This window comes from Botryllus schlosseri, chromosome 12 (assembly GCF_051294905.1).
Source record: "Botryllus schlosseri isolate E-star chromosome 12, Bs_hap1, whole genome shotgun sequence".
Classification (NCBI taxonomy): Eukaryota; Metazoa; Chordata; class Ascidiacea; order Stolidobranchia; family Styelidae; genus Botryllus; species Botryllus schlosseri.
The window spans coordinates 5,559,289-5,586,417 of NC_137247.1; the positions used below are offsets into that span (position 1 = coordinate 5,559,289).

The window sequence follows — 27,129 nt, forward strand, 5'->3', positions numbered from 1 at the left end:
CCAACGCAACAACAGGTTCTGTGTATAAGCTCCTTGGTAAGAATTTCTGATCTTGACTTGCGATTAATACGCAGCCAACATACTTTGAGCCCTGAAAATTATGTTCAATCCTACCCAATCCCATTCCGTGTCTAGCAGTTGCATTAACTCAAATCATTTGATTTCAAAATAATTATATATTTCAACTGAAACAACATAATCTACGACTTATATCATTTCACGGTAATACTTGCAAGAAAAATAGGAAAATGAAATATCGACGCGGAATATTGAGAAAATTGTCAATTTTCAAATTTTGAACTGTGCTCAGCACCATAGGTAAGAAAATCTGCGAAATGACAACACGCCCGCGACAGAGACATTATCGGAATATCAATAATTGCACGATTTCGCAGAACGAATCCACGGTTATTGAATTCGTTGTTGGCACGTTGCAAAGGAAGATCAGCATGTGATTCCTACCATTGTGCATCATAATACCGGTAGCTGAAATGTTCAGGATTAAATATAATATTTTTGCCGTACATAGTACGCTAGACACATCGAATCCGATGCTTGAAGAATTGAGTGATTTCATTTTAACATGAAAAATAATTTGACGAATTTTATACTACTACTGGTTTGTATTTCCAGATTTGGAAATAATACTAACAAATTGCGTATCTCAAATCCAGGCCTATAAAGTTGTGATGAAATAAACGATATATTTTATTTAGAAACTTTGAGAAGACAATTATTGATATATAATGTTCTTTCCAATTCTCTACTAGTTGCTGACGATTACCCCTGACGTGTGTCAGCCGGAAATATTCGGGCTTATTTCAATACGAATATATTATTAAATTATCAACACACCAGAATATATCAGCTAGCTCGCATGACGATTGGCTAGGATTTAACCTCCACCCAAGTCCCAACACAAGCTTATGTGTTATATTGATACTATTTCATTCTTACTGCCAACGCCTGAGAATATAACTCTTTAGTCTCATGAAATTGAAAGTAGCAGCAGTTGTATTAGCATGGTTGTGACCAAGTCACAATGCTACGAGTCACAAGTCAAATTCACTTTTATTGTTTTGACTCGAGTCAAGTCGAGTCATTTTCAATTCACCACCGAGTCAAGTCCGAGTCCAAGTCATCGAACAGAGGGTCAAGTCCGAGTCATGGTATTATGACTCGAGTTAGAGTCCAAGTCATTATGTTGACTGCTCAGTTTCCAGTTAAAGTCTTGTTAAACTCATTTTATATAACTATATTTGGTGATATTGACTGTTTCGCATTTATAATATACCGTAATTTTCCATGTATAATGCGCAAAATTTTACCGATTTTTTGCCCTAAAATAGGGGGGTGCGTATTATGCATGGGTACAGCAAGCCTTGAGAAAAAATCTCCCTCGATCAAAGACTTCAAATCACACCTTTCTTCATGTTTGTTTCCAATCGCGCATCATCTCTAGACATCGTGCCCCGTAATTCGTATTATAGAGTGTAATGCGCTGCCAAATAGACAAGCGCGTTACCAATTAACGAAAAGTTTGTTGCCAATTAACAAGAGTCTTTTGCACAGTACGCGATCTCTTGCTGAGTTAGTTTGCAGCTTGTACACGAGCGAAATTAGGTCGCTGATTGCTACAAGCGTGCGCGGCAATCCTTGCTTATTCATCGAGTCAACGACAGGCCTTAACAATTGCATACACAAGAGGGCATGTGCGCAAGATATAATCGCTTGCGTAATCAGTCGCATCCCCAACAAGATTGGTGCGCCCGACATAACTGTTGGCCTGAGCAATCGCATCTGTAATTGTAATAGGCCTCGTGTGCAAAATGTTGTTGGCCTTAACTATCGTGTCGCCGGCCTCGCAGGCTTTGACTACTATCTACTCTCGTTTAGAGACAATGCCGTTAATTGTAATATGATTAGCGATGGTTATGTCATGATTGTTCGACAGTGACATCGCAAAATAGAACAACATCGCGTACTAAAACACAACTATTTATGTACTGCGAATGCACGGTGCGTACTATACATGGGTACATGCTTTTCCCCAGAATTTACACGCCATTTTAAGGGTGCGTATTATACATGGGGGCGCACTATATCCGGAAAATTACGGTACTAATTTTCCTCACTTTTAGCAGTTACTGGTGGCATTTTCAAGTAGCAGTGCCAATCAGACGAAATTCCAGAAGGGTGGTTACTTCACAATTATTCGAAATTACAATGAAATGTCGGTCTTGGCCGTCTCAGTCTCGAGTCAATGACTTGGTTCGAGTCATGAGTCCAAGTCGAGTCAATACACAATCTGACTCGAGTCGAGTCATTTCCATATTTTGAAAAAATGACTCGAGTCAAGTCGAGTCATCAGAAAATCGTGACTCGAGTCATTACAACCCTGCGTATTAGCATGGCATATCATATTTGGAGCATTCACAAAAGCAATAGAACCTAATTTCGTAAGGGCATATTGGTTGGAATTGTATGGTTAAATCCATGGCTGCATTATCGGACATTCCAGACATCCCTGACGATGAATGCAGCAGATAATGAGGAGAAATACAATATTAGTTTTAGGTGGGACAATTCAAAAACATTTTATTGTCAGTAACGTGATACCAACAGTCCAACAATAGAAAATAGTCCTCTCCCGGTGGCGAGATCTGCATCATGAATGCGACACGGATACAGCGCTCCCTTTTAGCATTATCGTCGGCTCAAATCACATGAGATATAATCGGTAGCAAGGTCGCAATAGAATCAGAATCTCAGTGCGAGTCCATTACGACTACAGATGGCAGTGGATAGTTTGCAGTTCCACGAAGGGAAAAGTCACTGATCGTACGCGTTACGTAAAAAATGCGAAATGAATTTCTTCGAACGCTCCCTGTCGATCTTCATCTCCATTAACGACTTTTTAGACGGAGCCCGCAATAGCAAGCCGCTGAAGACGTTCGCTGGCAAGAAAAAGCATTCTAATTAACCAGAAGTGATGAGTGGTTACGAGTAAATTTAGAACGTGACGGCTCCTAATCCTTACGCCAAGGGTTCCCAGACCTTTCTTGGTCGTGGCCCATTTTCCGGTTTGAAAATGTGTTGTGGCCCACCTCTTATCTTAGATTCTTAATCCTGTTCAATGTGTGGTAGTCGACGGCGACGATATGCCTATTTGTCTAAAACAGTGGTTCCCAAACTTTTTCGGTGTGAGGGCCAAATTTAGAATTTCAGAGTACGGTCGGGGCCGCACGAATACTACGGCTATGAAACGGACCGAAACAGTCATAATGGCTATTTCGGAGTAGTTTTATTGCCCTGGCGAGGTTTCAAAACTGTACACCGTTTACCGCTACTTATCTGCTGCATTGGGTGTCTGTTGAGTGAATCAGCTTTTCTCGTCGAAACGCGCGAAGCGCGAAAAATTTCTTTAGTTTCATGACTGAATCGGTCAATATGATCGGGAATTGCATGTATTGCTATCAATTTTCATCTTGTCTCTGTTAACGTAATCTGATTTACCGGTAGAGTTGAGTGAGGTGTGTTTGTAAAGGTATAGGCCCCCTCAATAGGAATCAAACATATCCGGGGGTACCCGTTGGCAGGAACGTAACGGCACTTCGTCAGGACCCCGGGCTCGCATAGGGTGATAAACTGACCCCGCATGACGTCGTTCGCTTTTCCCACGAAATTAAAGTTGTACTGTTTATTGAGACAGCGCGACGCCCGAATATTTCGATAATTCATGATAAATTCGGTGAATAAGATCGGGAATTGCGTGGTTGTCGTCTTTGCCCACGTAATCCAATTTACCGGTAGAGCTGAGTGTCTTTGAAACTGCAGACCCCATAAAATTAAACATCTTCGGGCGGGCAGACCCCTAGGTATGACTTCTTCACATGATGTTATTCCGTGACATCCTGTCTGCTGTATCAAAAAATGTAGAATTGCCCAAACCTACTAAACTGGAAGATCACACGATTTCAGATCAATTGGTATTTCTTCGCTGGAATGTAATTTTCTTTCCTGCGGGATGGTATTTATTTTGATAGGCTCAGATTTCCAAGACAAGAACATTCGGCGCCAGTCATTTAGGCGCCTATATGGACAAATAAACCTATGTGTATTTTGTATACATAACGAAGTTTTTGGTATTTCGAAGTTTTTGGTCAGCATAAAAGCAGTCCTTTACGGCCATGGCTTTCTCGCTGCCGATCGTTCACACTTATTGGAGTCACATGTTACATGGCCTAAAACTTTAAATGTCTTGGTGCGTTCTGGTGCGGTCATGGCCAACGCTGATATGCCCATTTCAACAAATCTTGCGTATTTTTTGTTGGGGAAGAGTACCCAATAATCAAGATATGCGGCTAATTGAAATCGCGCCCGGCGCGAAAAATTTTTCAAGAAGTTGCATAAATTTTCAAAAAATACTCTATAATTTATAATTTTGGGCCCCTTCGAGCTCGGCCCCCTCAATTGGGGGGTTTGGGGTGCGACAGTTACGGCCCTGAATATAGGACTACCAATTATGCTGCTTTTAGCCGACTAAGCAGTATGCATCTCGGCGTATTCAACCGTGAGTCACGTGTTGTACATCTAGTTATCATAGGGTTACCATACGGCCTCTTTTAAGATGATTTGTCCTCTTTTTTGATTTTTTTAAAGTGTCCTCGGAGGACGCCCAAATGTCTTCTTTTTTGAGGATTTTGGTTACATAGGGCCAAATTCGACTGATATACATTAAGTCAGCACTGTAGGAACGCTACGGCGGCTATTTCGGAGCTGGACCAGGAAGTTTTTTTGTCAGTCAACCACCTGTTAATGTGAAAGAAAAACTGTATTTTCCGGGAGTTGAGCCTCTTTCTTTTTTAGTCAAGCGACCACGAGGGAGAGATTTTCCTCCGGTTTTGAAAGTTATCAATACCTACTTATATCTATAGCTACTGTTCGTTCAACTGGAAAGTTGGGGCACTTGCATTGAAACAGCAGTGACATAACGTTAGCAGTCGATACTCACAATTCACAACTTTCCTGCAATTCTATAATTAAAAACCACATAGGTCAAGCCAAGCAAGAGTATTTTACAAATATAAATTTTATTTTTGTCATAAATCGATTTCTTAATATATGTTGGGGGCCGCAAGAAGGCTATCTGGGGGCCGCATGCGGCCCTCAGGGCCGCACTTGGGAATCACTGGACTCTAAAATATGCGCATTTTTCTCTTAATTTACTGATAATATTTATATCTACAGCTCTAGGGACATGAAATCGCGTAAAGGGCGACGAAAATTTCCGTGTTGAATAAATATCCTCAATAAACGACCAACGACATAATCTTGGGTTCCTTCGAGCTCCCCCGATTGGGGTTTTGGTGCGGCAGTTACTGCTCTCGTAGATCATAGGCTAAAACTCCTGTGTATATTATGATCGTCCGCTGCTCCATTCGCGTCGCGAAACACAATGATAAAATTCTCGCATCCACTTTGTGATTAGGGTTTTAGTTCCACTATTGTGGCGAAAAATATAATCATTCTGGACCAGCTTCAAACAATTCATTAATGAATAGGGTGCTACTACTACTACAGAGAAGTGGGGAAAGAGTTTTTTAATATGCATGCTGTACAATGCACATTGTATGTCTTGTACCAAACCAACTGAAGTTGCAATTTCAGAATATTCAATCCAACGATACAATCAATTCATGTGATCTCACATTATGTTCAATGATTTCCAGGCCGGACATTTTAAACCGACTCCAACGATTTATGCGCTCCGCTAAATCCTCAATCCATTACGATTCGTTGCCCTGGTGCAGTATACCTTCACCAGAAGTTGCTAATAATTTTCAATTAAGGCTATGTTTGTCTTACAATAACACGACCTGCCGAAGTACAGTAAATCTATGCATCAAATACACTATATTCCGAGTTTATTGCACCCCCTTTCCACGGCATACGACATTTGACCCTGTCGGAATACTCGGTTACTTCAGCATTACCTTCCAGGTATCATATACTCGAAATTACTTTAGTTGCTTGCTGTTAGCTGTAGGTTGTCATAGCCAGTGGAAAATGCCGCCATTTGCCCCTCCCGTTTTCGACGGGTACATGCTGACTCCGTGCGTGCCAATACGTCTCATGATGACAAGTCGGATGATAAGTTTATGAATATATTTCTAGCGTTTAACATAACTTGTAAAACTAAACTTGCATTAATTCTAAAATTTTCTAAATAGCCCCGTGGCCCACCTCAAAATGCTCTGTGGCCCACCCTTTGAGAACCCCTGCCTTACGCTAACCTCCCCCTACTGTAACCTCTAACTTTAAACCTAACACAACCCCTAACCGCTTACCCTGACCCTAACCCAACACTGAACACTAACCTAACCCCTAGCCAGAATGCATCAATACATACAACATGCCAAGTGCCGAATACCACAATTGACGCTCATACGGAGTGACATATTCATATCCGAATTTATTTTAACACAATACTTATACATTGATGTCATAATATTAATAAATTATTACTACGGCCATTTATTTACATTACAAAACAAGGCAAAATTGTAGCGTTAGGTCAAAGAATAGTCAAAATTGTTTACAATGTCAAAAAATTTTTAAACGTGTATTTCGTTAGTACCGTAGATGTTTGCACTGTCGGTGAACTTATAATTTGACATTTTACAGCTTGTAGCCTACTTCATATATGCAACGTTCTTTCTCCATTCTTGGCAATCTACTTAGTGCGGACATACATTTCCTACCCGAGAATGTAGTAAAGTATCTTTCGTTGTACTACAACATTTTTAAATTATTTCTACTATAATGCACAATGTAACTACTGGAATTCTTCATGGGTCCAGATTTCGTTGAAATAAAGTTTTTCAATTCAAACTACTTCGTAAGGACAGAGATGAAGAAAAGTAGTGCAATTCTAACATTATGTGGGGAAACACCCGATTTACATACACGAGGGCAAAATTTTGTCAAAATTCTTATTTTTAGGTCAAAAAATGTCAAAATTCTCATTTTCAAGTCAAAAGCTTCTGTTTTTAGGTAAAAAAAATCGACCAACTCATAACAAACGGAAGTTTTGTCCTACTAATGCATAAGAAACGATAGAAACGACAACGATTTCTCACCTAACAAATCGGGGTTTAGCCCGTTATCCTCAGAATACTTGAGCAACTCTCTCAGAAAAGACATGATGTACTTGAAGACGCCGCGATGTTGCGGAGACAGCCTCAGCAAAACCTACAAAGCAATGCATAGTGGAGAACATAAGACGGCGAACTAGACCAGCATACAGAAAGTTTCATAGTTTACATCCCGTTCAGTAATCGAGATTGAAGCCAAAGTGTAAATGACGGAATGACTAAAACTTGTGCGCATGCCGCATAAAAATTTAATGAAATAACCGGAAAATCCATGTCTGAACAAAATCTTCAGATTCGGTTTCTTCGAATCTGAATCCAAATGTGTGCCGCAAAAAAGTTCAACGCATCGATTGTCAAAATAGTGAATGTCAGTATAGCGACACATCCAAAATAGCGAGTGTCATAATAGCTAGCCATTCAAAGCAGAGAGAGTCACACTGCACCGGCATTTACAATAGCGATTAGCTTGGACTTCGATTGGTCGTATCACAGCATACGAAACATATTGCTCAAAGCTACCCACGTTACTGGAAATGACAAATAGCTGCAATGTATGGTCAAATAAATACCAAATACTCTTTAATGTGACGTGGAACTGGCATTATATCCTTTGTGGTCGCATAAAGGTACCTATTTTAATTTCCCAGATCATTGATACCGTCACAATAAGTGACACACGAATACTCGCCCCGAAGTCTAACGCCGACACTAAATTAAAAATCGGACCACTCAGGCACTTATTCTGCACGCCAACCAATCGTACCACTCGATTCACAAGTTGACTTCGGCCCATACCTCTTTGCATGTGTGAAAGTGATCGCTAACCATGAGACAAGCCTCGTACAGATGATATGCAATGACGGGTTCAGGCATCGCCTCCAATAGAATGAGAAGCGCCTCCGCGGCCGAGTGATTTGAACCTGTGAGGACACATGAAAAATTTTTTCGACAGAACACCTAGGAGTGTCTTCTGGGGTTTCTAAGATTGCTGATTACGAATATGACATTCGTTTTGCCAAATTGACATTAGTTTAGAAAATACGTACCCCAAATAGGCCCAAATTACTGTATTCACCTGCATTTGACGTAGTAGGAAGTAAATCGTAGCTTTTACAACTTTTATACCGCACACAAATAGACAATTGACACTCCTACGTTTCTGTTATTTTCTTGTAATTCAGTGTAAAGCTTTCAGATACATTCGGCTATGTAACAGTCGAAATGCAGAAATATCATACTGGTCAACACAAATATAACATAATTAACCATAATGACACCAACGTTATATACTATTAGCATTGCTGTATGAATGAATAATCATATTCTATCTTTCTATCTAATTCCATAACTATTGCTATCTTTGCTGCAAGTACAGTACAGGTACAGCTTGCACAGAAATTTGAGTTCGCAGTTCATTAAACACATATCATTTTTCCTGTGCAAAGAATTGTGGCATCGCCAATGTCGGCACGACGCAAAATAACAAACACCCGAGTTCCACGCTGAAAATCACTTTAAACGCAGATACCCACCGGGAAGCGTACAAGTCCCGTCGTGGGCTTCATAACTTTTGCGCAGCGTGGTATCAAGCTGGTCTCTTATCTCTTCAATTTCCGCGTGTAGTCCAGGCTGTTGGAAAAGGTCGCGCTGTCGAAAGGAAAGAAATAGGCAATCCAGCAACGCAGTTTTTAGCTCGTTAAAGCCATCGGCGCCAGTACCAAGTCGCTGTAGCACCAGACCAGTTGCCTGACAATCGCGTTGGCCGACATAAACAACTCGGACATCACATAGATAGCAGTGTAACAGACAGATATATTTTGTTGTGAAATTGATTAATTCTAATTCTAATCACTTAGTTCACAAGTGTTATTTAACAAAACTTTATTTATTTCCGAGTCTTTCCAACAAAACTAAAATCCAGAACTATCCACACTCGATACCAATTAAATCATTCGGCTTAACTTCTTCCCAAACTTGGTTGCTATTTTGACATCTGGTATCTTCATATAATAACCTACACCATTCAATTTCATCATCCGTGTGTACCGTTGCATTGGGGATTTTTCCGAATTAGGTTCAACAGCAAAGCTTTGAAGAATGTCAATAAATGAATATACTGCGACAACCTTTAAATTTATGAGAGAAAAAAGATTTCAAACCTCATATTTAGCATTCCTGTACAAATGATCGATAAGACGCCATAGCTCTTTAGGAACCGGCAGTGTTTTCGAGTCCTTCAACAAACCGTTAGACCTCTCTGGCGGTATGGCGCTCTGGGAAACACGGGAATAATAAAGCTTGGTAACGATGAAGCTCTATCGAGCTTGGACAAAGGACAGCCGTAACGACTCACTAATTCTCTCATTTTTTCGGGCGAAACAGTGGCGACTGGATCTGGCAACAGACAGAGCGCTTCAATCGACGTCCCAAAGCAGCTGGGTACATAACGTCCGCTCACAGTGATGAAAAAATCCTTTCCTACAAAACAGGCGATAAAAGCGAAGCTTGTCATGTCGAAGACAAGGTTGTAATGACTCCAGTCATTTTTCAAATGCGTAAAATGACTCAACTCGTCAATTTTCGTATTGACTCGACTTGTACTCGAGTCATTGTGCGTGACTCGAACCAAGTCATATGACTCGAGACTAGGACGGCCAAGACAGACATTTCATTGTAACTTCGAAGAAAAGTTACCACATGATGGGTATTTCGTCTATCATATAATAACGGATAAAACCATATGACGTTATATTACCTCCGACTAGATGAAGAATAAGAATATCGTCCAGACGTTCCTGCCCAGAGTTGAGTAAAGGCGCAGTGATACGATTCACGTACACTTCGAACTCTAGAACGCAATTTTCCCCTAGGAAACAAACGTAAGTAATGAATGGTATGAGAAAAATGGCAGATGCATATACAATGAATTATTGTACTTAACAATGTACTACTTTGTCACAGCACCTGTTCGATACTAACCGGGAAACAGACAGCCTTTCGGCGAGGTTATCGTAAGCCATTTCCGACAGATCTCATTCCCGCTTGGAGGACAAATGAATTCGAATTTGCAAGGAATTAATCCCGTGTTAGCGATTTCCAGCGTCTGGAGCCTGGCTTCTTGGAAGCGTACCGGACCAAACTCGATCTGAAATTGAACAAAAATTGAGGTAATGTCGTGAACTTCTATACAATTAGAATGAGAAATACAAAATAGGTCTAGTTTTCAAGACATGTCAAAACTTCTTCGAGTGGAAGAAGAAAATGAAGGTCTGCAAGATATTTCGGTAATTTCAAAAAGAAGATGAGGTAGAGGGGTCACATACCAACACTTAATTGGAGGTGTCTACGCCAAAAATTGCAGGGCGCATCTTCGCCACTACCGCAAACTACTAATAACACTGCAATTAGGTATAAATTTCGTGAATATATTCAGTTACGAATACGACGATACAGGAGCTATTTCACCCACTTGTCATGACAATTTCCCTCATAGCAGTCATGCAAACGTATCTTTGCACAATCAGAAGCGCAAAAACTTTGCTTAGACAATGCAGTAACTATTCTTCATTAGGTTAGCGCAGGGGTCAGCAACACGGTGCCCGTGGGCTATCGGTAGCCCATGACAACCAAATGAGTCGCCTGCGGTCGCCGTTACAAATATTAAAATGATAAATTTGAAAGTCGAAGCCGAGAAGGGTTTCATATGAGCAGCAGTTGAACATGGGTCAGTCGACCCTAAGGAACATATTAACACAGTTTTTGATCGGGGCTTTCTTTGCTCATCTTCGCCCACGCGGAAGCTTAACGGAAATCTAGTGAAAATTCGTAAGTCTCGGCGCGGAGATTGGCGCCTCGGCGCGCAGTGCGGCAACACAACTGAGCCCGGAGACGCTGGTGTGGGTCCCGGTGAGTGAAAGTTTTCTGTTCTTGGTATAAGGGTAGGAAAGCCTGTCCAGTGCACTGAATATCTAAGTGAAGAAATGCAACTGAGCACGGATAAACAGCGGGAGTAACTGGTAGCCCGTCGCATTAATCAGTACCAGTCCTCTTGAAATGACCATTCTGACGCTACTATTTAGTTGCGATTCAATAAGTCGTTTTATCAGTTTTGCGTGCGGCCGCGACCAATTAGCGAGATTCGTCTGTGCACCATGTAACGCGACACAATCTCCTGCTGAGATGATCGCGAAATTAAGTCATTGATTGCCACGCGCTCGGCATAAATCACTGGCCTGAATTATCGCGTCTCCAACAAGCCTAGTTCCGCTGGCTTGAAGAATCCCAACTGCAATAGGCCCGGTGAGCACTATACCATCGCTGGCCTGCACAATCGCATCTGCTTTGCCTGGTGCGCACGATATCATCGTTGACCTACACAATCCCATCTGCAATTGGCCTGGTACAAAAGATATCATTGCTGGCCTAGCGTGCTATGGTTAATATCTCTCGATTGCTCGGAGACAATGCCGTTATGTGTATGCTGGTTAGCGATTGTGATCAAAGAGTGACACTTAGAAACTGAACATCGAATGCCCGCAAACATGAGCGTGCGTACATACGTAATTGATTTCCGCTAATACTTGAACATAACCCCCGGAAGATGTGTGTCAAGGCTTGAGTTATAAATGATTGGAAAGGTTTGAACCCCCTGAAATCGGTGCCATTATAGAACAGATCCCATAACAACTCGGACATTTTGACATGCGCAAACTTCAACCGAGGTCTGTAATTCGCGTTGATAAGCGCACGTATCGAATTGTTCACGAGAGATCATGGACTCGCTACTTGACAGCACTTCCGGACTCGATGGCAAGCTTATCATAGTTCGCAAGTTAATCAACACGAGGAGATTGTATAATCGTCATTTATGCATGTACTTAACCCTAATGAATTGATGCTATATTAGTAAATTCGCCTAATAGCTATTTGTTCAACTATCATTGTCAGAGTGTAAACGGAAAGACAGTAATAGATCGAGTCACAAATCTTAAACTTTGTAACGTGAACAATGTCGAGGTCGAATCCCTGCTATAGACGTACTCTCACGCTCAGAATTTTGCAAATAAAATAAATAAAACAAAATACAATAAATAAATAACATGGGCTTTCCGTTAACCTGTTGAGCGCTGAGGGTCATGGTCGGTAGGTTCTCGTTCTCCATTTTATCGAGCCGGCGGTTTTCCTCTTCGAATACTTTCTGGTATTTTGCGTTATCGATAACTTTGACCTTTAACGTAACAGATTTTACAACACCTTCAAAAAAATTCTTCGTATGCCTATCACCAAGACACGGCACGAGCTATTTCAAACAACAAAAAAACAATACTGTCAATTATGACATGGCAATATCAACGAAAGCAGCAATACAACAAGGTTCATAATGCGCACAAAAACATAGGTATGCAAAAGACAGTGATGATATGATTGTTGATATACAATGTTATTTCTCTACTAGTCGCTGACGATTACCCCTGACGAGTGTCAGCCGAAAATATTTGGGTTTATTTCAATATGAATATACTATTTGAAAAGTACGCAAAAATTTGGACGTTGACAAGAAAATCGGAAAGATATGCAAGCCATACAAAAATTACTTCCGTTTACAGAGATCGGAGATGATTTAATTGAATAAATGTGGATTCTGTAGCATTGTGAGAAAGAATCTCCAGACCATCAAAGAAACAAGGCAGATGATAGTTTGATCTAGTCAACTCTGGGCAGCACTATCTTCTGCTGTAATCAGAAGTATGGCGTAGACTTGGCACTCATCACCACGGCTAAGTTGTTGTATAAGTTCTAGATATTTGTCTTGTAGAATTTTCAGGGTACGAACACAACGGCGTTTAAGTACTCAAAACCTGTGACACAAAAACTATGGTCAAAAACCTGATAGCCGCATGTAAGATAGCACACCATTGCACAAATATTACATCAAGAAAATCATTCTCCAGGTGCGTAACTTGATTAGGGCCTTACAAGGGGACCGTTACTGAATATCAGTAATGCAGCATCAAGAATTTCGGATTGAAATCGACCGACAAATCCTACCTTGACGTCGAACTGCGCGCTCACGGGCTTGTGGTCGCTGATTTTGAGTGCCATGTGCTGTTGGTACTCTTTAAGGAACGCCGCCTGCGTGGATTCTCCTAAAACAAGAACGGCAAGTCCTAACGGGAGGAATCAAAGGACTTAGGAAATTCATTAGTTGATAATCCAAATTATTTCATAAATTACCGCACGGGCCAGTCAATACCACCCCTGGTCTTGGGCCTTGAATATTTCATATGAATTTGTCACCAATTCTATTGAAAGACGGTCTCGTTCACACATACCGACCAACAAAATTTTCGGCATAGCCACTTGATAGAATTACGCATCGTAGTCCAAGAACCAAATGTATTTTGCATCTATTTTTGGGCAGTCTAACAATTTCATGGGGTTTTCAGTGAAATTTGGAAAACAAAGTTATTTTTAACAATCCTCTCGTGCAATTATAACTGCACCAGCAAAATCGAGCCCCAAGCTCACCCCTGTTTTTGTTGGGTTCCCACCACAGGACCCGATCGCACCACGCCGGCGTCCTGCACTTTTCCGACGTGTCCCAGTCGTCGGTGCCCGGGTTGTACTTGTACGTGGGCCGGAAATCCAGCGGGCCCTCGTCAAAATTCTGAAACACGTTCCGATCCGATTTCTGCATCATGAGCTGTGAGAGAAATGACCGTTAGGTGATTTGATCCTTAATACAGGGTCGTGTACTTCACACAATCAACTACAAGACTCGCAGACAAGCGGACATTGCATACACAAAAATTGTCAAAATCTGTACAGTTTCACTTAAAACCCAAAACCTATCAACGATACTGGAATATCAATGACACCCCACCTGATCGTTCTTTCGGAGATCCTCATAATCTGCGATATCTATCATTTTCTTCACATATTCAGATTCCAGCGATTGAATTCTGTAATTGAGATCGCCCAGCCAGAACACGATGCTAAAAAGGGAACAATGCGATGAAACGAAGCTTCAACATAGGCGAAATTCATGCCTACAGAGCCACGAAATAGGTTACAGATTGGAAGCAGGAAAAGTGCTTACATCTTCGTGACCATACAGGTTCGTTTGGTTACATATACATAATGCTTTAAAAATATAACCAGCAGATAAATCAGTGGTTCTCAACCTTGTCGCCAGCGCCTCCTGGGGGCAATTTGAATTTTGAAGGGGGCGCCGGGACGCTTTGTGGGTGCTGAAGAAAAATGACATCGCGGTATAGATGGTGTGGTAGTAGTTCTCATAGGAATGCAAAGTTACATCAGACAACTATAGTTCTATATATCCCAGAGATCGCCTAGAAAATTTAATCATGTCAAAATTCATCAAATATCCCAATTTTTCACTGTGCAGTATTTACAAATATGGTGTGGTTGCTATAATTCATGTAAAACGTAGGTTTTATGCGGCGTGCGCGTCACTCAAGATTGCAAAGTCTCCCTTAGCACTTCTATCTCACTAGATAAGGGCCTCCTGACAAATTATTTTGAACTAGGTATTAAATCTTGCAGTACACTGCGCATCACCACTTTCTAGAGAGAGGTATTGGTACAGTAGACGTAGTTTGAGGTTTTCTGGCCAAAATGATTAGCTAGATATCCTTATATTCGAGAGCTACGAACTCAAATTGACGTATTTTTCTGTCGTGCCAATACAAAAAAGCACGATTCTGCTAACGAATGACTCTCTTTGCTGTTGTGGCCCACAACCTCACATGTGCGTTGTATAATACGGGTTTCTTCGTTTGAGTATATGCGTGTTAAAGTTCAGAACTGGGTGCGCTAGTCCCGGGTTATTACCATACTAAATTCATTGTGATCACACCACATTTTCATTGGCTTACTAGACAAAGCAATAAAACAAAACCCAACGGGCTTGAACCAGATGTATGAGCCCGCACCCGACAGTTGTTATAACATCATAACAACTTGATTTGATCCTGAAAATTGTACTTATATAGTAGAGTTGTTATCATGTGTGGCAAATTCCTAATATTCCGATACCGTGTCGTCTTTAGTACAACTCTTAAAACATGGGGGGCAGCCCATGCAAATTTCTAAAAGGGTGTTGGGAGAAAAAAGGTTAAGACCCATCGTGCTACATCAAGTAGATTGGGAGTAAAGGCCAATTAGAACCATATTTCTAGTAATAGCCTATATAGAATGATTATTATCAATGTGTTAACTATGTAAATGTAGATATGAGATGCCGGAGCCAATTTCAAATCATCCGGCGCGATTGCAGGGCCAATTCTGAATGATTCCACCGTCCTCAGAAAACAAGAGGGAGCGGGTATGAGCAATCCTATCCATTCCTATCCATTCGGTCGAACACGCAAAAGAAGTAAAGTTACCGAAAACGGATAATTAGCCACATGACTCAAAGTTTGACAATGCGATTTCGACACCTCGCTGTATTATCACCGGTATTGTGAAGCTGATTCTGCGAAATAGCCGTTGATAGAATAGTATAGTAGAGTGATTCCCAAACTTCCTTTTCAGTAATAGCCTACAAGGATTCATCAACCTCAATGCAACTGTGCAAATGTAGATATGACCAAGATTCTACGTGATTCCGCAGGCCTTAGAATATAGGAGGAATCCGCACTTACAGACGTGCACAAAAAAAGGAGTAAAATCACTGAACTGGATGATATTCTCTATATGTTTGACAGTGTGATCCCAGGACATCACTGTGTATCGTTACAGGTATTCTCAAGTAATTTAGTTCAATCTGCAAAATAGATAATGGAAAAATCGCTAAAGTCGCAACACCAATGGGTCTATTTGCCCATTCTCTGGGGTTGCGTAGTCGGAAATTAAATACCAATGACTGTTACAAGAATGGCAATTATACAGACGCTACAGACGGCTCAGTTCTTAAAATTTTAGTTCAATTTTGAAAATAGAAAAAACGACCTGTCCAGAATGCAAACCGGGCATACAGGGTATTAGATCAGTCGAAGCGTCATTTTAAAGCGCCACCCACTATAACGTTGGTGTCTGGCCATTGCTATCAACATTAAAGTGTTGGGAACATAGAAATCGATAGGACGGTAATTTTTCTTTTCAGTCAAACTACAAGTATTGCTATGTGCAAACAATATAAAACATACACACAAGCTCCATGGTACCGTATAACTTATAGATCGTTATCTGTAATTCGCATTAAGCATAATTTCTCACAGCAGCGCGTGACTACTTCAATTAGATATAGATAGAAATCATTTCAAAAGACCTGTATACGTTGCTATAGTCTTGATTGACGGAGCTTCCAACTTCCCACATAAGCCATGAGTAGGTTTGACAGAAGGTACTATCAGCACGCCAAAGCACTTGTACTCTTTCAGAATTTATGGCCCTTCTTCTACCTCTATAGGAGTACCAGCACGACTTTTTTACAATCGCTGGTAAAGGCACCATGACCCTACTATCAAACCATGTCTATAGTCATAATTCCGGGCAAATAACTGTCATCAAATCAAGAAGAAAGGAGATATCAAAACTAACTCGTGCTGAAACAATGACAGTGGTTGTTGGTCGTCCAGAGCGAATCTCAATTTGGAACAGATAGACTGATAGTCCTCGTTACGCCGACCCCACTGCTCCAAATGTGCCGCGAGATGGCTGTTTACGACGCATATCGACGAACGATGCAGATCAAAGCGCACCGCTACCCCACCTTTGTTGCCCTGTATAAAATCTGTGGTCAGCAATAATACGCAAGCATAATGTGTTGTATTACGAAAAACCAAGTGCATACTGCATAGTATATTTTACAAATTGGATGTAAATAATTTTTTCATTAAACGCATCTAACATCTGTCCTTTCTATTCAATTATCTTTCTCTCTGTCAAATTTAACTTCAAACGATAAAATGGCCGAGTTACGTAAAAAAAAACGATGCGACACAAATTTGACTCAACTGCAAACCGTAGAAACAAAGTTATTCGAGTTTTTCGTGCATAATTCTGGGTTTACCAGGCTATATTTGCCACTCCAAAATTTAATTTAATAATGAGCATAAATTGTTAAGCATCGTTCCAGAGCTGGTCAGTAATGAAAGACTTCGACTTTATACAAATTACTTCGCATAATTGCAGCACTAATTACCAAAGTAGTTATAATTTCAGACTACTTCTATATCGACGGCTTTTCGATTTTCAGTCAGAACTAGGTTCTGAGTCACGTAGGCCTATAGAATGTCTCGAGTCATGCGCAATGACTCGAGCATAAGACGAGTCAGCACATAAATGTACTCGAGTAGAGTCATTTTCCATTTTTAAGAAATTTATTCGAGTCAAACTGAGTCACCAAAAATTGCATCCCCAGTCCGTCTCGAGTCGCTTCATGACTCGAGACATTACAATCCTCCCTTTACATTGTATAAATTTGTAATTGGTCAGTATGTTCACATGCATACGTTGAATACATACAGTAATACATAGAATTTAGAAAATAGGTTTGCTCCGACTTATCAACGCTGCAGTAAACAGGAATTACCATTCGTCCGAGCAATCCAGTTCCGACTTGATGGTAACTGATGTTATTCACGGAAAGCCGGTGTATTGACTTCACATAGACAAGAAGCATCATTCCAACCAGCCTCTGACATTTGATCTGGAATATAAGTGATGGTAAAAAGTTGCTGATTCGATAAGTTTCCAGCTGCGTGGAAACCAAAACGAATATCCTCCATACAACACAGATGATAGAGTGAAGACTACACAATCAGGTCGAAACCTAAATTCTTCTGGCACAGTAAATGATAAACTGGAAATATTTGACGCAATTAGGCTTTCAACAAGGTTCTGGTAATTGAAGGAATTCACGCCACTGTTCACCAAAAGAATTGAGGCAACACATCAAATCCAAGAAGCCAGTCTGGTATAAATTCAACGTACTATGGACAAGTCTCAGACGTGGCATTAACATGAAGCATATGAAATGGTAAATACTTTGAATTTTCATGGTATAGATTTTACTACAAAATAGTATTCAGATTCAGGCTAAGGCTATATTTCAATGTCAACGCATCACGCATATCGATATATAGATCTGACCTATACCGGACCAGCCTAGGCCTGCTGAGCACACACATTGAACATTTGTTTCCAGCAAACATACGGCTGCATAGCAAGAATTACAATCCGAACCATGGAATTTACCCCTGATAAGTAGCCTACACTACACACTCAGCGGTATTGGTATTGTTATCAAACTTGGACAACTAGGTAATTCTAGTTGTGTAATCAGACTAATTACAGGAAAATGCTGATACTCTAGTTGTAATCTAATGTGTTCTAATTATTATTCTAATCTAATTTCTGGTTTTTCCCGAAAATGCGACACCAGAACTATATAATGCAAAACGAGCCAAGCTTTCCGTACATATATTTTCCAGGCTCACGAGAATGGTCTCTGATATGAGCTGAACTTATCGTGAATTCAGTAATTCTGATTCTAATCTAATTTAGAAAATGCTGTTTCGCTATAATTCCAAGTCTAGTCTAATTTAAAAAATGCTGTGTAGTTTTAATTTCAATTGTAATCTAGTTCGAAACGGTGAAAATTTCCCAGTTATCCGAATACGATTGCTATAATTAGGACATGAAACAATTTCAGATTTTCCGTAAACACAACAATTGTCTATATCGAATTTACAATCCTTCGTGTGGTATCAGAGCTATACATCTATACGATTCTACCCGGTCGGAACTTACCAGCACGTATTTCGAACTATCCGGAAAAGATCTTTCAACGACTCTCAACCACTCGTCTTCTCTCGACGATTCCGTGAAAACCATCGCTTCCTTGCTCAGGTCAAGTTCCTGAAAACTGGAAAACAGCCCAAAATTTCTTTTGGCTTCGGTCGACAGGACAAGAACTAGAAGATTTCAGATACACTTTGAATTTTCAACAAAAATCAGTACTAGAGTTCAATAAAGCCAATGTAAAATGGTACAAATGACAAGCATAGTACTGGCTCCATTGCTCTCTATGTTCATAGGACATTGGTAAATTGAAATAAGTGTACTGAAACAAGCAGGTGCATACGAGTTCGAGATTCTAAACCATTGGATGAATCATCGAAATTGAAACAGATATCCATTATTCACACATCCCTCTTCAAAAGAATTCAACAGAATAATGACATATCAAAGCTTATGTTGATGTGCGATTGCAAAAAAATCACTTGTACAAGCAGCAATCCGCGATTACCAACCCGAGAAAATACAAGTCCGGTGTATTCTGCCTCAAATCCTTTGTAGACAACCAGTCGTTAACATCATTCGGAGGAGTCTGCCCGTTCACATTCCAAGTACCAGCGAAAACTCTGATAAAATAGATAAAAGATATCTCAGTTCCACCGCAAAGTCACAACAATGACAGGACAGTTGGTTTCGTATGATATGTGAACTGGTAAATCCGACCATGTCGATGATTCAATGATTCAAATTTTACTCATTTCAATGCATTGTACGGCTATTTATAACGGTAGTCAAAGACCACTCATCGTTTGGTTCAACATTCACAATGATTACGCTGTGAAGAAGGTGGGATTTACCAGTAAAAAGGCTTGACGTCAGATCGGTTACATTTGTAACGGTCAAGATTGGCCATAGAAAAGGTGACAAAAATGCTACAATACCAAAACGCGAAAATCGGGACAATAATATAATTTTAAGTAACACCACCGTTCTTTCAGTGTTGGAAATCATAGGTGGTCAGTAGGGGTATTCAAAGATAACTTTTATTTTTCAAATTTCACTGGCTACTTGATAAAATAGGTATGTTACCGGTACCTGGAAAAACGCTGCACGTCAATTTTGGCTCAATTCCAATCAGTGACAGCAAAGTTATTGTAGTAGTAAATTCTGGATTTTTTTAATCAAAATAAATAGAAAATTTTTTCGAATTTTACTGGCTACCCCACGAAATTGTTATGTTGACTGAAAGGAAAACGATGCACAACAAATTTGGCTTAATTCCAACCAGTAGCCAAGTTATTGATGTTCAAAATTTGAGATTTCAAATCATAGTATTTGAAAAGTAGCTTGACGAGAGGTTTACTGCCGTTTTATGCGTGAAATTGTCGTGTCAGACACGCGAAACCCGGTACCCAAATTTATATTCGGAAGACTGCGCCTATTTGTTGTGCCAACGGTCATGTTGTGACCTACTACTTCGACTTGACATTTTCACTTACTTGTAAATCGCTACTTCTATTTGAGTAGGATTTCACGACGTTGTTTCAACTCCTACTTGAGTATCAACACTGACTTACTTTGGCTGCCTCTGTCAGTAATACGCAACACTGTGCCGAACGACAAGACGAATAAAAACGCAAATGGAGCATTACTTGAACGGTTGCCGAACCGTGTACTCTTGCTCGCGAGTAGCCATGTACATCTGCATCATCTGCTCCCGTTGGCCCCGTAAATCCGAGAAATCGCCTTCCGCCACCGACATATTGTGCGGGCGCTGTAGAGAGCCGCTCCTGGGTTGCCTGAAACGAAACGCGATCGCACGGTAAAACAAGGTAATAAACAGATGGGGTGTTCAAAAATAAATTTTTTCTTCAAATTTTACTGGCTATTCAATAATATTGTTAGGTCGGCTGAAAAAACGCTGCATACCAAATTTGGCTTAATTACAACGTGTAGAAAAGATGCTATTAGAGAGCAATAATTGGACTTGTGCTGGGGTAGAAATTCATAATGTTACTTCTACTTCTACTTGAGTAAGACATACCAACGATGGCTACTTTTTCCAGCTCATTTTTGAAAATTTTGCTACATCTACCTTCAGCAAGGTAGCCGTCAGTTGGACTAACGCACATTATACATAATCAACCTGAACAACATTACATACCTTGTTACAGGCGCGCTTTTTTCATCGAAGTAAAACGATGACCTGAAACATAGTTATTTAGTGAAAGAGGAGCGCCAGAATTGAGAATAACAACGTAAGAAAATATTTGTGGTTCAGTTTCATTCATATCAAACGCATACTCTACCCTGACAAAGAAAGAATTTTGGCACAAAGGCACCAGAAGCACACAGCAAACATTGCCATCAGATCTATGTACAGGGAAGAGCTGTACTGGCAAGCTCGAAAAAACCAAAACAAAATCCACAAGTCAACTTGTAGAGATATGCACTTTATAATTGCACCCAAAAACTTCACTGGAAAAATCTTATTTGAAACGAAACCAGTGTCCTTGCATCAGCAGGTGGATGCCAAAACATAAAACATAGCATTGAATAGCAAGCGTATTCGAACCTAACGCAAACATAACGTGACTAGTTCCCAAATATACAGTACCGGTATATTCGGGAATAAATATACTAAGGAGGTGTGGCAAAGGCGAATGGTAATGAGCAGCACATACAACAGGAAACCATCAGATTTTAAAATGATTTGCAAGAAAAATGAATATCAAATCATAAAACAATTTCAGTGGTTTTACTGATGTTGAAGTTAACACACTTTCAATATCCAATTGACTAAGACTATATTCATAATTCATATTCCTTCCCTTGGAGTGTGTGTAGTATCTAAAAATAGTACATTGAGCTCAAGTGATCTCTTCACCCAGATTATTCAAAGTTTCATGGCGGCGACGTCATATTTGGTGATACGATTGTTGGTATACAATGTTATTTCAAATTCTCTACCAGTTGCTGACTAAAATATCCGGGGTTATTTCAATATGAATATACCAAGTTCTGTACCTCTGAGAAACCCTTTAACAAACTTTGACCGTGTTTTCAAAGCAATACTGACATAAAAACAACCAGTCTTTCTCTCACTGATGATATATAACTGCAGCCTGGCAATGCAGACAATTAAAAATCCTAACTACAATGGTCTTGCAGTAGGTACATATGCCATTAACAGTTGATTACTCGATGCAATTATGCTGGTTCATGTTCCAAATTAGCCATGTAACACTTTAACTGAAAATCCTAGCAAGAAATTAGCCAGTTGATGTAGTATCTTTACCTGGTCAAATTACTGTCACTATCCGAGTGTGAAGAGTCCAAGTAGAATGCTGATCCGCCTCGATCAGATCTGTAAATATAACACGATATCAAAACGGCTGTGAATTATTCTTCATTGGAGATGGTGCATTTTAGAACGATTAAACAACCTATCTCACATTTTGTAGGAAACTACAGGCCATACTTGCCTTGTGAGGTTCGTTTCACTAGCGGGGTGCATCGTCCCTGAATTTGTGTAGAAACTCGAGTTTCCTTGACCTGACCTGTGATATATGAATGCATGCACAGTGTCATTTCCTCACAGTACCCCAAGAACCATGTAATATTCCTGTACCTCGCGAGATTTGTTTCGCTAGCAGTCAAAGGCGTTGTGTGTCTGATAAAAATTGAGAATTGAATTGTAGTTACCCTTTATCAGTAGTGATATATGTATAAAATTTATAAGTGTTCGTAATGACAGTAGTAGTACAATATCGGTCTAATGAATCAAGATCAATCTCCTGGAAGATATCATCATAACCCTAGAAATTATGCCATTAGAAAACTTCTCACAATGGTTATGTAATGAAATGTTTTCAGTGCTGACTTCCATTCACAACTGCGAACTCAATATTCTGTGTTCCTACATAAAAACTACCATTTTGTGATCATTGGACAATAAATGCATATCATGAGTCAGTCATCCATGCAAAATAGAATTCACTACATGTAAGAGTCCCTCGGACAAACCGTTATAATTTTGTATTTTGATCCTGTACAATCATACACAGCAATATCAATTGATCGAAAGATAATAATAACAGCATAAGCGCAAACACATAAGCTCCAGACAAAATGAAAGTAGTTTATTTGTGATCAATGGATGGCAATAACCGCAAGAGCTCAAAAGCAGTGATTTGGTTCAAATGAAACAGGTCACAGAATATATTTGAAATATTAGTACAAAACAGATCACAAATAACAACAAAGGTAGACCTAGTCTCCTCAGAGTAGACTATCGAATGATGACTAAAAAGAAATGTTCACCAGCCTCCACAATCTATCTTTTTCAGTCACTGTAGACTATTTATAACACTACACAGCATAACTTACAAACAACACTATTAAGGGTTCAGCAATAGCATGACCGTTTGGCTTATATAAAGTAGCCTATGTCACCTGTGTGTACCATGAGGAGATTTACCAGTAGGAAGTCAGAGAACCAACACACGCCCACTACAACTCTTAGTAATAACAACTCAATGAGACGAGGTGCCGTAATCAGGGTCCGTGTATCTTTTCCGCATGCCATATGAAAAGAGTTGATGAAACAAAATACTTTGAAAGTCTTGTACTTTAGAGGTGATGTAAATATGATAAATGTAAACAATGAACTTTCATCACAACCATTTATTTTGATGCCAATGTAACTACAGACAAAGATGACAGGGATTGAAACTAATAAACCCATTATTAGGCCTACCATTTCAAAAAGCTAAGGAATCTTCATATGTGTAGTTCGAATTTCCGTCAACCATGGTTGACTGGTCAGTTGAATATTTCTACTACATTCATCTACACGTGCCCACCATGAGCAGCTACAAATGCTAGGTGTTATACTCAGAGGAAATTTAATGCTCATGCAGTGCCATCGAAGGATTCATAAGCGTTAAAGATATTTGCAATGAAATTCAGACAATCATAATAGAGACTTGTGTTGAATTGTAAAATACAAACCACTTTACTAAACAGCTCAGACACATTATATAAAATGATTTCCCTATTCCACTTAGGGACTCGGTAATGATTGACAAGATGCTGTTTTAAATAGACAGTCACAGTTTACTTACAAAGTATGCTTGTCATCACTTTAAGTGTTTGATTCAAGTCATGAAATATTTTCAGTCAGCTACTTTTATTAGCATCTATCTACTATGCTCATTGACTCACATCTTGCAAGAGATAAGCATGCCTCATTCACAGAACATTGTGGTGTCATAGATATAAAGCAAGACATTTTCTGCACAGAGTGGGCAATGAATCAATGATAGTAAACTACCTATTCTCAGCTCTTCATTAAACAGATACGCAATAGTTTTTCTATAGGCCTATATAGCCATAGTATTTTAAATGTTTGTTACAACAAGTGGGGTAAAGATTTCTATTCTGTCCTGACCAAGCATGGAAGTAGAGAAATTATAAATTGCCATAGAAAGTGAAAAGCTATCAAGGCATGATAGTGGAAAATATATGAAGATAAAAAGACGGGGATAAATCCTACTGCACCAAAACTCATCCAAACAGTTCAAAGCTAGAATTGATTAAGCATTAAGTCCAATGCTACAAAGCACAATACCAATTTTAACGTAAAAAGCAACTAGGCCCAACGAACATACTGCAAATATAGACTAAAAGGCACGCACCGAAAAGGATTTCAAGCATTCAGCACATTATCTACAAGGTTCTCCCTACACAAATACACCGAGAAATTGAGCCTTCCTTACAGGAGCACTAAAATCTATCAATCCCACAAAATCAATACGACTTAAATCGCAAGATACAGGAGGATTATTTTTACAAAATACGAACGATTGATATGCGATATGCAAGCACTGCGTGAATATCAATGTCAAATGATAAGTTCACCGACAGTGCAAACATCTAGCCCACGATACAAACGAAATGCAGGTTGCAAAAAAATATGACTTGGTAAACAATTTTGACAATATTTCAGCCCAACACAAACATTTTGACTTAATTTGACATGTCAAAAAAAAACCGCCCTGGTATAATCACTAATCAGCTTCCCAAATAGGCTTTGAGAATGTCTGAACTAGGATGCTGACCTTCCCAAATTTAAGGAGGGCCATGGAACATGATTAAATCAGAACCATATTATATAAAAGGAACGGCAACCACTGCACCAACGCATTAAGCAACACTACGAGAAGCATTCAAGTTAATAATTAACGAATGTGTTTGTTGTCGCTATGACACTAATTCACGAATTAGGGCCATGGTTGATGCAATAAATGAGAGAAGTGTTATCATAACTCACTGAAACTGTAATATACAACTGGAAATAGACAAAGACAATCAACAGAAGCGGCAGTTTCATTACTACTGATCAAGTTTTGAAAACTTACCTTTGCAACTGTTGCTCTTTTCTTGGCAAGCTGGATGTTCGCTGGTCTTGATCCAGAAGAGTATTGTCACTGGCGGACCGACCTTTCATTGGTGGTGGCGGGGGAGGACGCGCTGGTTTCGGTCCATCTCTCCTGGGTACATTCGGAACAGACTGTGTTGTTGGCACGGCAGTAGAGAGGCCTGTAGGGTCAGATCTCTTGCGGTCTGGCATAGACGAGGTTTGTTCCAGTGACATGTTGTGTGCAGAACTTCCATTTTCGCTATTTGCGTCATCAGTCAAAGAAATTTTAATATTCGATAGTAAGTCAGTATTCGATTCATTAGATTTATCATGTAACGGGTCAAACTCTGATATGTCCATCTAAAAGTATTAAAATACAACGCGGTATGGTACCTGCAAGGCTGCAACAGCTATATATAACAGGCAGATGCTATATATTCCATGCATAAAAAATTGAGACATCGTATGTAATTTGCTAATTTAACAAGTTACGTGTTACTGTAACAGAATTTTAACCATGTCACGCCGGGAAGTGGGTTTAAAATGGTTCACAATAACTTTTAAATCACTACCGTAATAGCTAGATTAGGCAACATTTGGGGTGTATTGTAATGCAGAGCTGTGGTCGGCAACGTTGGCATTATAGTACGGAAGTCAAGATAAATGATGGAAATTTAAGAAAAAAACAGGTTACTCTCTTCAAGTCTTCAATTGAAACATGTGTTTTGCTGCCCTGCTGGGCACACTATAGTGATCATATATTATCTGAGCCGCAATGAATTTTCAATTCTCAACATTTGTGTGGAGTATTGGCGATAGTGTGGTAGTATACGCATCAATCACTCGGCACTATGCATCCCTCCAGGGCAACCGTTTATTGTGGATGGCCAAAGCCGCACTTAAAAAGCACCAAGTTCAAGTGGTACACCAAATATCGCTACACTATAATATAATGGAGAAACATACGAATATTCAATCATTTACTAACTAAATAAAGGTCTCAATGCAACCAATTTAAGCCTGACAAATTACTGCACTACACACATCTTGCTAAGAACATGAGGCCAAAGGAAATAAACAGACAAGTATGGAGCACAGAAAATCACCTAAGCATGACACCCATTGTTTCGTTTGAGCGTGGCTAACATTTGTGCCTTCATAGATTGGTCGGACTGCGCGGAAACATATTCCGTTTGCAACCAGCCTGCAGAGCGAAAAAGGTTGCCGCCCGATAGAGTATACGGACATACGGTACTTTGTTTTGTACAAGAGTTCTTGTAATAATCCAACGATTACGTAAAAAACATTATATGACAGGGCACTTTATTGTAGTTCTTGCAGATACTGTAACATAGCCTGCCTCTGCGTATGTATCTCGCCGAACTTGACTCCAAAAAAATAACCAACCAGCATAGCTCCTCTGATCAGTCAGAATCGCTCCGATCAGATCAGTTGTAAAACAAGTCAGGCGTGACAAAACATCAGATCAAAACACCACAAAATTGCGATATCACGAAAATAGGAGGCTGCAGTTTATATAGCTAAGTGGCTGCGAACGACTTGAAGAGGTCTTTTTAACAGACATCCACGCGGAAGATAAATAGAGAAACAAATTGCATTTGTCATTTATGAGGCAATGGAAATCATCGCTCTGTCAAATATGCCGGACCTCATGTATGGAAAAGTATCTCGCCGGCTATCAGTCAGTCGTCGAGCATGTCCAATTTGTTCATGTCCTGTCCATGTCCACATTCAAGTCGATATACAAACAATTTCTACTGA

At 39.9% G+C, this 27,129-nt stretch overlaps 1 protein-coding gene across 2 annotated transcripts; it reads right to left on the bottom strand.

Annotated features, from left to right (window-relative positions):
• Nucleotides 1-156: 156 nt before the first annotated feature.
• On the bottom strand, nucleotides 157-26,785 carry LOC145452568 (type II inositol 1,4,5-trisphosphate 5-phosphatase-like). Of its 2 annotated transcripts, XM_080330743.1 has the most exons (22): nucleotides 25,346-26,785; nucleotides 22,555-22,596; nucleotides 22,409-22,483; nucleotides 22,222-22,290; nucleotides 21,088-21,129; nucleotides 20,576-20,722; nucleotides 19,439-19,549; nucleotides 18,936-19,050; nucleotides 17,716-17,832; nucleotides 16,722-16,903; nucleotides 14,041-14,152; nucleotides 13,686-13,860; nucleotides 13,206-13,303; nucleotides 12,274-12,384; nucleotides 10,137-10,302; nucleotides 9,913-10,023; nucleotides 9,511-9,635; nucleotides 9,317-9,430; nucleotides 8,690-8,804; nucleotides 7,953-8,077; nucleotides 7,143-7,254; nucleotides 157-2,957 (listed from the first exon to the last, which is right to left on the bottom strand). In XM_080330743.1, exons 1-22 carry the CDS (start codon nucleotides 25,705-25,707, stop codon nucleotides 2,833-2,835), a joined length of 2,751 nt encoding a protein of 916 aa, XP_080186869.1. In that variant the 5' UTR covers nucleotides 25,708-26,785; the 3' UTR covers nucleotides 157-2,832. The 2 variants fall into 2 exon arrangements, with proteins under 2 accessions (XP_080186869.1, XP_080186870.1); XM_080330744.1 differs by lacking the exon at nucleotides 22,555-22,596 and having other exon boundaries at nucleotides 25,346-26,784.
• Nucleotides 26,786-27,129: the final 344 nt, after the last annotated feature.

Excerpts from the sequence above, each read along its gene's own strand:
- LOC145452568 (XM_080330743.1), bottom strand. The coding sequence starts at position 25,707 with ATGGACATATCAGAGTTTGACCCGTTACATGATAAATCTAATGAATCG. Across the intron at positions 9,431-9,510 it reads CCGAAAAAATGAGAGAATTA|AGCGCCATACCGCCAGAGAG; the intron begins GTGAGTCGTTAC and ends CGTGTTTCCCAG. Across the intron at positions 8,078-8,689 it reads CGGGACTTGTACGCTTCCCG|GTTCAAATCACTCGGCCGCG; the intron begins GTGGGTATCTGC and ends GTGTCCTCACAG.